The 12,663-nt window shown below is 44.3% G+C and overlaps 1 protein-coding gene across 1 annotated transcript in view; it reads left to right on the top strand.

The window, feature by feature from the left end:
• The window catches only part of TRIM54 (tripartite motif containing 54), a 113,282-nt gene extending 102,214 nt beyond the window's left edge, over positions 1-11,068 (top strand). The window contains exon 10 of the mRNA XM_077291955.1: positions 10,938-11,068. Coding sequence (XP_077148070.1) covers positions 10,938-10,993 — 56 coding nt within the window. The 3' untranslated portion in view covers positions 10,994-11,068. The remainder of the gene's footprint in view (positions 1-10,937) is intronic.
• Positions 11,069-12,663: the final 1,595 nt, after the last annotated feature.

Raw genomic sequence — 12,663 nt, 5'->3', positions numbered from 1 at the left:
TTTCGGAAATGGTCGGTGCTTACTCAGTGGAATGAGTGTGCTCTGGCTGCAAATTTCAGAAAAGGTCTTTCTGAAGCCATTAAGAATGTCATGGTGGGGTTCCCTACGCCTGCAGGTCTGAATGAGTCAATGACTCTGGCCATTCAGATTGATCGGCGTTTGCGGGAGCGCAAACCTGCGCACCATTTGGCGGTGTCTTCTGAACAGACACCTGAGTCTATGCAATGTGATAGAATTCTGACCAGAAGTGAACGGCAAAATTATAGACGGCAAAATGGGTTGTGCTTTTACTGTGGTGACTCAGCTCATGTTATCTCAGCATGCTCTAAGCGCACAAAAAAGATTGATAAATCTGTCACCATCGGTACTTTACAGCCTAAGTTTATTTTGTCTGTTACCCTGATTTGTTCCCTGTCATCTTACCCGGTTATGGCTTTTGTGGATTCAGGTGCTGCCCTGAGTCTGATGGATTTCTCATTTGCCAGGCGCTGTGGTTTTGTTTTGGAGCCTTTAAAATTCCCTATTCCACTAAGGGGAATTGATGCTACACCATTGGCTACGAATAAACCTCAGTACTGGACACAAGTGACCATGTGCATGACTCCTGTTCATCAGGAGGTGATTCGCTTTCTTGTATTGCATAATTTGCATGATGTTGTCGTGTTGGGCCTGCCATGGTTGCAGACTCATAATCCAGTCCTGGATTAGAAAGCAATGTCTGTGTCAAGTTGGGGTTGTCAGGGAATTCATGGCGACGCTCCTGTGGTGTCAATTGCTTCATCCACTCCTTCTGAGGTCCCTGCGTTTTTGTCAGATTACCAGGATGTATTTGATGAGCCCAAACTCAGTTCTCTACCTCCTCATAGGGATTGTGATTGTGCTATAAATTTGATTCCTGGTAGTAAGTTTCCTAAGGGACGACTTTTCAATTTGTCAGTGCCGGAGCATGCTGCTATGCGGAGTTATATAAAGGAGTCTTTGGAGAAAGGACTTATTCGCCCCTCCTCCTCCCCTCTTGGTGCGGGGTTCTTTTTTGTGGCTAAGAGGGACGGTTCCTTGAGACCTTGTATTGATTATCGCCTTCTAAACAAAATCACGGTCAAATTTCAGTATCCTTTGCCATTGTTATCTGATCTGTTTGCTCGCATTAGGGGGTCTAGTTGGCTCACCAAGATAGATCTTCGTGGTGCGTATAACCTTGTGCGTATTAAGCAGGGTGATGAATGGAAAACTGCATTTAATACGCCCGAAGGCCATTTTGAGTACTTGGTGATGCCTTTTGGACTTTCTAACGCTCCTTCTGTCTTTCAGTCCTTTATGCACGACATCTTCCGCGAATATCTGGATAAATTTATGATTGTGTATCTGGATGATATTCAGTTTTTTTCGGATGATTGGGAGTCCCATGTTAAGCAGGTCAGGATGGTGTTTCAGGTCCTGCGTGCCAATGCTTTATTTGTGAAGGGCTCAAAATGTCTTTTTGGAGTCCAGAAGGTCTTTTTTTTGGGTTTCATTTTTTCTCCTTCTGCTATTGAGATGGACCCAGTCAAGGTTCAGGCTATTCATGACTGGACTCAGCCTACATCTGTTAAGAGTCTTCAGAAGTTCTTTTGTTTTGCTAATTTTTACCGTCGCTTCATCGCTAATTTTTCTGGTGTTGTTAAGCCATTGACGGATTTGACCAAGAAGGGTTCTGATGTTACTAATTGGTCTCCTGCGGCTGTGGAGGCCTTTCGGGAGCTGAAGCGCCGGTTTTCTTCGGCTCCGGTCTTACGTCAGCCAGACGTCTCCCTTCCTTTCCAGGTCGAGGTTGATGCTTCTGAGATTGGAGCGGGGGCTGTTTTGTCGCAGAGAAGCTCTGATGGCTCTGTGATGAAGCCATGTGCTTTCTTTTCAAGAAAGTTTTCGCCTGCCGAGCGGAATTATGATGTTGGTAATTGGGAGTTGTTGGCTATGAAGTGGGCATTTGAGGAGTGGCGACATTGGCTCGAGGGAGCTAAGCATCGTGTGGTGGTCTTGACTGATTACAAGAATTTGATTTATCTCGAGTCGGCCAAGCGGCTGAATCCTAGACAGGCTCGTTGGTCGTTGTTTTTCTCTCGTTTTGATTTCGTGGTCTCATACCTGCCTGGTTCGAAGAATGTGAAGGCTGATGCTCTTTCTAGGAGTTTTGTGCCTGACTCTCCTGGTGATTCAGAGCCAGCTGGTATCCTCAGAGAAGGGGTGATTTTGTCTGCCATCTCCCCAGATTTGCGACGAGTGCTGCAGGAGTTTCAGGTGGATAGACCTGACCGTTGTCCACCGGAGAGACTGTTTGTCCCGGATAGATGGACCAGCAGAGTTATTTCCGAGGTTCATTCTTCGGTGTTGGCAGGCCATCCTGGGATTTTTGGTACCAGAGATTTGGTGGCTAGGTCCTTCTGGTGGCCTTCCTTGTCGCGGGATGTGCGTTCCTTTGTGCAGTCTTGTGGAATTTGTGCTCGGGCTAAGCCTTGCTGTTCTCGTGCCAGTGGCTTGTTGTTGCCTTTGCCTGTCCCGAAGAGGCCTTGGACGCACATTTCCATGGATTTTATTTCAGATCTCCCTGTCTCTCAGAGAATGTCGGTCATTTGGGTGGTGTGTGATCGTTTTTCTAAAATGGTCCATTTGGTGCCCTTGCCTAAGTTGCCTTCCTCCTCCGAGTTGGTTCCTCTGTTTTTTCAAAATGTGGTTCGTTTGCACGGGATCCCTGAAAATATTGTTTCCGACAGAGGATCCCAGTTTGTGTCTAGATTTTGGCGGACCTTTTGTGCTAAGATGGGCATTAATTTGTCTTTTTCGTCGGCCTTCCATCCTCAGACGAATGGCCAAACCGAGTGCACTAATCAGACTTTGGAAACCTATTTAAGATGTTTTGTTTCTGCTGATCAGGACGACTGGGTGACTTTTTTGCCATTGACCGAGTTTGCCCTTAATAATCGGGCTAGTTCTGCTACTTTGGTTTCGCCTTTTTTTTTGTAATTCAGGGTTTCATCCTCGTTTTTCCTCGGGTCAGGTGGAGTCTTCTGACTGTCCTGGAGTGGATGTTGTGGTGGATAGGTTGCATCAGATTTGGAATCATGTGGTGGACAATTTGAAGCTGTCACAAGAGAAGGCTCAGCGCTTTGCCAACCGCCGTCGCTGTGTGGGTCCCCGACTTCGCGTTGGGGATTTGGTGTGGTTGTCTTCTCGCTTTGTTCCTATGAAGGTCTCCTCTCCTAAGTTTAAGCCTCGGTTTATCGGTCCTTATAAGATTTTGGAAGTCCTTAACCCGGTGTCATTTCGTTTGGACCTCCCGGCATCGTTTGCTATTCATAATGTGTTCCATCGGTCATTGTTGCGGAGGTATGTGGTGCCTGTGGTTCCTTCGGTTGAGCCTCCTGCCCCTGTGCTGGTTGAGGGAGAATTGGAATACGTGGTGGAGAAGATCTTGGATTCTCGTATTTCTAGACGGAGGCTTCAGTATTTGGTTAAGTGGAAAGGCTATGGTCAGGAGGATAATTCCTGGGTTGTCGCCTCTGATGTTCATGCGGCCGATTTGGTTCGTGCCTTCCATGTGGCTCACTCTGATCGCCCTGGGGGTTTTGATGAGGGTTCGGTGACCCCTCCTCAAGGGGGGGGGGTACTGTTGTGAACTCCGTTTTCAGGCTCCCTCTTGTGGTCACAGATGGTATTGTGTGACTTTGGTTTTTTGGCTCCCCCTGGTGGTTTGGTTTATTATCCTGCGGGTCTGCTGGATCAGCTGCCTCGTTATTCACCAGGGAGGCTCCTATTTAGCTCTGCTTCACTTCCACTTGTTGCCGGCTGTCAATGTATTCAGTGCTATTCTGATTACTCCTGATTATCTCGTTTTCTGCCTCTTCAGGATAAGCTAAGTTCTGTTTGAATATTTTTTGCTCATCTGCCTGCAATATGATTTCTGTGTATGATGAGTCTAGTCCAGCTTGCTAACATGTGATTTCTTTTTGCTGGTAAGCTCTGGGGTACGGAGTTGCTTCCCCCGCACCGTTAGTTGGTGCGGGGGCTCGAGCAATCTCTGCGTGGATATTTTGAATAGGGTTTTTTATTGACCGCAGTTTCCTTCCTATTTTCTGCTATCTAGTATTAGCGGGCCTCATTTGCTAAATCTGATTTCATCTCTGCGTTTGTGCTTTCCCCTTAACTCACCGTTAATATTTGTGGGGGGCTATTCTATATCTTTGGGGTCTTCCACTGAGGCAAGTGAGGACTTTCCCTCCAGGAATAGTCAGTTTCTCAGGCCGTGACGAGACGTCTAGGATTTTTTAGGTAACGTTCCACGGCTGCCTATAGTTGTTTGCGGATAGGATCAGGTTGCGGTCAATCTAGTTACCACTTCCCCAAAGCTAGTAGTCTGTTCAGTTACTTAGCTAGTCCGACCTGCGATCCTTGCCACTAGGATCATAACAGGAGCCCCCTCTAGTGGTGACTGTATATGTATATACACATTTGTATGTGAGGAGCCCCCTCTAGTGGTGACTGTATATATATATACACATCTGTATGTGAGGAGCCCCCTCTAGTGGTGACTGTATATATATATATATATATATATATATATATATACACACACATCTGTATGTGAGGAGCCCCCTCTAGTGGTGACTGTATATATATATATATATATATACACATCTGTATGTGAGGAGCCCCCTCTAGTGGTGACTGTATATATATATATATATACACATCTGTATGTGAGGAGCCCCCTCTAGTAGTGACTGTATATATATATATACACATCTGTATGTGAGGTATATATATATATATATATATATATACTAGCTGAAGAGCCCAGCGTTGCCTGGGCATAGTAAATATCTGTGGTTAGTTATAGCACCTCACTTCTCTTATTTTCCCATCACGCCTCTCATTTTCCCCATCACATCTTTCATTTTCCCCCTCACATCTCTCATTTTCTCCCTCACACCTCTCATTTTCCCCCTCACTCCTCTTATTTTCCCCCTCACTCCTCTCATTCCCCCCTAACACTTGTCATTTCGACCTCACATCTGTCATTTTCCAATCACTCCACTATTTTCCCTCACTCCTCTCATTTTGCACTCACACCTTTTCATTTTCACCTCACACCTCTCATTTTCACCTCAGTATATACATGTTTGTCATCTCCCTTATATATAGTATACACCTGTATGTCATCTCCTGTATATAGTATATACCTGTATGTCATCTCCCCTGTATATAGTATATACCTGCTGTGTGTCATCTCCCCTGTATATAGTATATACCTGCATGTCATCTCCTCCTATATATAGTATATACCTGTATGTAATCTCCTCCTGTATATAGTATATACCTGTGTGTCATCTCACCTAAATATAGTATATATCTGTGTGTCATCTCCTCCTGTATATAGTATATACCTGTATGTCATCTCCTCCTATACATAGCATATACCTGTATGTCATCTCCTCCTGTATATACTTGTAGGTAATCTGCTCCTGTATATAGTATATACCTGTGTGTCATCTCCTCCTGTATATAGTATATACCTGTATGTCATCTCCTCCTGTATGTAGTATGTACCTGTATGTCATCTCCTCCTCTATATAGTATATACCTGTGTGTCATCTCTCCTGTATATAGTATATATCTGTGTGTCATCTCCTCCTGTATATAGTATATACCTGTGTGTCATCTCCTCCTGTATATAGTATATACCTGTATGTCATCTCCTCCTATACATAGCATATACCTGTATGTCATCTCCTCCTGTATATACTATATACCTGTAGGTAATCTGCTCCTGTATATAGTATATACCTGTGTGTCATCTCCTTCTGTATATAGTATATACCTGTATGTCATCTCCTGCTGTATGTAGTATGTACCTGTATGTCATCTCCTCCTCTATAAAGTATATACCTGTGTGTCATCTCTCCTGTATATAGTATATATCTGTGTGTCATCTCCTCCTGTATATAGTATATACCTGTGTGTCATCTCCCCTGTATATAGTATATACCTGTGTGTCATCTCCCCTGTATATAGTATATACCTTTATGTAATCTCCTCCTGTATATAGTATATACCTGTGTGTCATCTCCCTTGTATATAGTATATACCTGTGTGTCATCTCCTCCTGTATATAGTATATATCTGTATGTCATCTCCTGCTGTATGTAGTATGTACCTGTATGTCATCTCCTCCTCTATATAGTATATACCTGTGTGTCATCTCTCCTGTATATAGTATATATCTGTGTGTCATCTCCTCCTGCATATAGTATATACCTGTGTCATCTCCCCTGTAAATAGTATATACCTGTGTGTCATCTCCTCCTGTATATAGTATATATCTGTATGTCATCTCCTCCTGTATTAGACCTCGTTCACACGTTATTTGGTCAGTATTTTTACCTCAGTATTTGTAAGCTAAATTGGCAGCCTGATAAATCCCCAGCCAACAGTAAGCCCTCCCCCCTGGCAGTATATATTAGCTCACACATACACATAATAGACTGGTCATGTGACTGACAGCTGCCGGATTCCTATATGGTACATTTGTTGCTCTTGTAGTTTGTCAGCTTATTAATCAGATTTTTATTTTTGAAGGATAATACCAGACTTGTGTGTGCTTTAGGGCGAGTTTCGTGTGTCAAGTTGTGTGTGTTGAGTTGCGTGTGGCGACATGCATGTAGCGACTTTTGTGAGATGAGTTTTGTGTGGCGACATGTGTGTAGCAACTTTTTGTGTGTCGAGTTGCATGTGACAGGTTAGTGTAGCAAGTTGTGTGCAGCAAGTTTTGCGCATGGCGAGTTTTGCGCGTGGCGAGTTTTATGTGTGGTGCCTTTTGAGTATGTGCAAGTTTTGTGTGAGGCAACTTTAGCATGTGTTGCAACTTTTGTGCATGTAGCAATTTTTCCGCGTGTGCAAGTTTTGCGTGTGGCGAGTTTTCCATGAGGTGAGTTTTGCACGTGTGGCGAGTTTTGCATGTGGAGAGTTTTGCGCATGGCGAGTTTTGAGCGGCGACTTTTGTGTTTCGACTTTTATGTGGCGAGGTTGGTGTATGTGTGGTGAAATGTGCGCTGAGGGTGGTATATGTGTTCGAGCACGTGGTAGTGTGTGGCGCATTTTGTGTGTGTGTTCATATCCCCGTGGTGGTGTGGTGATTATCCCATGTCGGGGCCCCACCTTAGCAACTGTACGGTATATACTCTTTGGCGCCATCGCTCTCATTCTTTAAGTCCCCCTTGTTCACATCTGGCAGCTGTTAATTTGCCTCCAACACTTTTCCTTTCATTTTTTCCCCATTATGTAGATAGGGGCAAAATTGTTTGGTGAATTGGAAAGCGCGGGGTTAAAATTTCACCTCACAACATAGCCTATGACGCTCTCGGGGTCCAGACGTGTGACTGTGCAAAATTTTGTGGCTGTAGCTGCGACGGTTCAGATGCCAATCCCGGACATACACACATACATACACACACACATTCAGCTTTATATATTAGAGATATATATATATCTGTATGTGAGGAGCCCCCTCTAGTGGTGACTGTATATATATATATATACACATCTGTATGTGAGGAGCCCCCTCTAGTGGTGGCTGTATATATATATATACATCTGTATGTGAGGAGCCCCCTCTAGTGGTGACTGTATATATATATATACACATCTGTATGTGAGGAGCCCCCTCTAGTGCTGACTGTATATATATACATCTGTATGTGAGGAGCCCCCTCTAGTGGTGACTGTATATATATATATATATATATATATATATATATATATATACATCTGTATGTGAGGAGCCCCCTCTAGTGGTGACTGTATATATATATATACACATCTGTATGTGAGGAGCCCCCTCTAGTGGTGACTGTATATATATATATACACATCTGTATGTGAGGAGCCCCCTCTAGTGGTGACTGTATATATATACATCTGTATGTGAGGAGCCCCCTCCAGTGGTGACTGTATATATATATACACATCTGTATGTGAGGAGCCCCCTCTAGTGGTGACTGTATATATATACATCTGTATGTGAGGAGCCCCCTCCAGTGGTGACTGTATATATATATATATATACACATCTGTATGTGAGGAGCCCCCTCTAGTGGTGACTGTATATATATATATATATACACATCTGTATGTGAGGAGCCCCCTCTAGTGGTGACTGTATATATATATATATATATATATACACATCTGTATGTGAGGAGCCCCCTCTAGTGGTGACTGTATATATATATATATATATATATATATATATATATATATATATATATATATATATATATATATATATATATATATATATATATATATATATATATATACATCTGTATGTGAGGAGCTCCCTCTACTGGTGACTGTATATATATACACATCTGTATGTGAGGAGCCCCCTCTAGTGGTGACTGTATATATATATATATACACATCTGTATGTGAGGAGCTCCCTCTAGTGGTGACTGTATATATATATATACACATCTGTATGTGAGGAGCCCCCTCTAGTGGTGACTGTATATATATATATACACATCTGTATGTGAGGAGCCCCCTCTAGTGGTGACTGTGTATATATATATACACATCTGTATGTGAGGAGCTCCCTCTAGTGGTGACTGTATATATATATATACACATCTGTATGTGAGGAGCCCCCTCTAGTGGTGACTGTGTATATATATATACACATCTGTATGTGAGGAGCTCCCTCTAGTGGTGACTGTATATATATATATACATCTGTATGTGAGGAGCTCCCTCTAGTGGTGACTGTATATATATATATACACATCTGTATGTGAGGAGCCCCCTCTAGTGGTGACTGTATATATATATATACACATCTGTATGTGAGGAGCTCCCTCTAGTGGTGACTGTATATATATATATATACACATCTGTATGTGAGGAGCCCCCTCTAGTGGTGACTGTATATATATATATATACACATCTGTATGTGAGGAGCCCCCTCTAGTGGTGACTGTGTATATATATATACACATCTGTATGTGAGGAGCCCCCTCTAGTGGTGACTGTGTATATATATATATATATACACAGTCATATATATATATATATACAGTCATATGAAAAAGTTTGGGCACCCCTATTAATCTTAAGCTTAATGTTTTATAAAAATAGGTTTTTTTTGCAACAGCTATTTCAGTTTCATATATCTAATAACTGTTGGACACAGTAATGTTTCTGCCTTGAAATGAGGTTTATTGTACTAACAGAAAATGTGCAATCTGCATGCAAACAAAATTTGACAGGTGCATAAGTATGGGCACCCTTATCATTTTCTTGTTGTAAATACTCCTACCTACTTTTTACTGACTTACTAAAGCCCTTTTTTGGTTTTGTAAGCTCATTGAGCTTTGAACTTCATAGCCAGGTGTATGCAATCATGAGAAAAGCTACTTAAAGTGGCCACTTGCAAGTTGTTCTCCTGTTTGAATCTCCTCTGAAGAGTGGCATCATGGGCTCCTCAAAACAACTGTCAAATGATCTGAAAACAAAGATTATTCAACATAGTTGTTCAGGGGAAGGATACAAACAGCTGTCTCAGAGATTTAACCTGTCAATTTCCACTGTGAGGAACATAGTAAGGAAATGGAAGAACACAGGTACAGTTCTTGTTAAGGCCAGAAGTGGCAGGCCAAGAAAAGCATCAGAAAGGCAAAGAAGAAGAATGGTGAGATCAGTCAAGGACAATTCTCAGACCACCTCCAGAGAGCTGCAGCATCAACTTGCTGCAGATGGTGTCACTGTGCATCGGTCAACTATACAACGCACTTTGCACAAGGAGAAGCTGTATGGGGGAGTGATGCAAAAGAAGCCGTTTCTGCAAGCACGCCACAAACAGAGTCGGCTGAGGTATGCAAAAACACATTTGGAGAAGCCAATTTCTTTTTGGAAGAAGGTCCTGTGGACTGATGAAACCAAGATTGAGTTGTTTGGTCATACAAAAAGGCGTTATGCATGGCGGCAAAAAAAGACAGTGCGTTGTATAGTTGGCCGATGCACAGTGACACCATCTGCAGCAAGTTGATGCTGCAGCTCTCTGGAGGTGGTCTGAGGATTGTCCTTGACTGATCTCACCATTCTTCTTCTCTGCCTTTCTGATGTTTTTCTTGGCCTGCCACTTCTGGCCTTAACAGGAACTGTACCTGTGTTCTTCCATTTCCTGACTATGTTCCTCACAGTGGAAATTAACAGGTTAAATCTCTGAGACAGCTTTTTGTATCCTTCCCCTGAACAACTATGTTGAATAATCTTTGTTTTCAGATCATTTGACAGTTGTTTTGAGGAGCCCATGATGCCACTCTTCAGTGGAGATTCAAACAGGAGAACAACTTGCAAGTGACCACTTTAAGTAGCTTTTCTCATGATTGCATACACCTGGCTATGAAGTTCAAAGCTCAATGAGGTTACAAAACCAAAAAAAGTGCTTTAGTAAGTCAGTAAAAAGTAGGTAGGAGCTTTTAAAACAAGAAAATGATAAGGGTGCCCATACTTATGCAGCGGTCAAATTTAGTTTGAATGCAAATTGCACATTTTCTGTTAGTACAATAAACCTCATTTCAAGGCAGAAACATTACTGTGTCCAACAGTTATTAGATATATGAAACTGAAATAGCTGCTGCTGCAAAAAAACAATTTTTATAAAACATTAAGCTTAAGATTAATAGGGGTGCCCAAACTTTTTCATATGACTGTATATACACATCTGTATGTGAGGAGCCCCCTCTAGTGGTGACTCTATATATATATATACACATCTGTATGTGAGGAGCCCCCTCTAGTGGTGACTGTATATATATGTACACATCTGTATGTGAGGAGCCCCCTCTAGTGGTGACTGCATATATTTGCTCACACTTCTCTCTTTTTCTTCTCCCGTTTCCAGACTCGGGATCCCGGCAGAAGATTGCGACTCCCCAGGGCGACCTCGGTGGGGTGTAGCGGATGACTGACGGCTCTTTATATTCGGGGTGTGATTATTTTTTATGTAGAATTAAATAAATGTGAGAATCTTTGAGTGAAGTCTGTGCCAGCACCATGTATCTCCCTGTGTGACCCTATAGTGGGAGGAGCCGACTCCATGTCTCATAGTCTTCCTGTGTGACCCTATAGTGGGAGGAGCTGACTCCAGGTCTCATAGTCTTCCTGTGTGACCCTATAGTGGGAGGAGCCGACTCCAGGTCTCATAGTCTTCCTGTGTGACCCTATAGTGGGAGGAGCCGACTCCATGTCTCATAGTCTTCCTGTGTGACCCTATAGTGGGAGGAGCCGACTCCAGGTCTCATAGTCTTCCTGTGTGACCCTATAGTGGGAGGAGCCGACTCCAGGTCTCATAGTCTTCCTGTGTGACCCTATAGTGGGAGGAGCTGACTCCAGGTCTCATAGTCTTCCTGTGTGACCCTATAGTGGGAGGAGCCGACTCCAGGTCTCATAGTCTTCCTGTGTGACCCTATAGTGGGAGGAGCCGACTCCATGTCTCATAGTCTTCCTGTGTGACCCTATAGTGGGAGGAGCTGACTCCAGGTCTCATAGTCTTCCTGTGTGACCCTATAGTGGGAGGAGCTGACTCCAGGTCTCATAGTCTTCCTGTGTGACCCTATAGTGGGAGGAGCCGACTCCAGGTCTCATAGTCTTCCTGTGTGACCCTATAGTGGGAGGAGCCGACTCCATGTCTCATAGTCTTCCTGTGTGACCCTATAGTGGGAGGAGCCGACTCCAGGTCTCATAGTCTTCCTGTGTGACCCTATAGTGGGAGGAGCCGACTCCAGGTCTCATAGTCTTCCTGTGTGACCCTATAGTGGGAGGAGCTGACTCCAGGTCTCATAGTCTTCCTGTGTGACCCTATAGTGGGAGGAGCCGACTCCAGGTCTCATAGTCTTCCTGTGTGACCCTATAGTGGGAGGAGCCGACTCCAGGTCTCATAGTCTTCCTGTGTGACCCTATAGTGGGAGGAGCTGACTCCAGGTCTCATAGTCTTCCTGTGTGACCCTATAGTGGGAGGAGCCGACTCCAGGTCTCATAGTTCCCTCTCTGTTGTAAGGAGGAAGATCGGGCTGTGGGTACCTGTGCAATACCGGGTCCGGAACTGCCGAGGCTGCGTCCAGTGTTGCAGTGGGGATAAGAATGGGAGCCGGACAGGTTCTATGACCTGGAGAGAAGGGGCGTGGCAAGTAGAGGGATAAGAGAGAGTGCAGCACGGGAAAAGCCAGAGAGTTCCCGCCGGAGGAACGAGAAGGCCGGCTGAGGTGAAGCGTGGGGCAGAGACCTGGGAGGGGTTCAGTCAGCGCGCAGAGAGGCGGGCGCCGAGGGAAGCAGTGTGGTGCGGGCGTCCAGGTATCCGCAGGTGCACTGCGGAACGAGCGCCAGGAGAAATACCGTGAGGTGTGTATCCAGCTATCGGTGGTGCGCAGCGGAGCACACGCTGAGCAGAGACTTGTGCAGAGCTCCACGCTTCGGCTCTACAGTTTATTGGACTAGGGGCTCAACGGGCAAAACCGGTGACTGCTCGTTGCCGCCAGAAGCGGGACCGTGTGTTGGGTGGGGAAGCCTGAGGACGCAGTGTCGGCCTCAGCTGGCATTCCATCATCCATAGGATCGCAAGCGATTAAAGG

This window comes from Ranitomeya variabilis, chromosome 2, assembly GCF_051348905.1.
Source record: "Ranitomeya variabilis isolate aRanVar5 chromosome 2, aRanVar5.hap1, whole genome shotgun sequence".
NCBI lineage: Eukaryota > Metazoa > Chordata > Amphibia > Anura > Dendrobatidae > Ranitomeya > Ranitomeya variabilis.
This window is presented reverse-complemented; position numbering and strand designations above follow the sequence as displayed.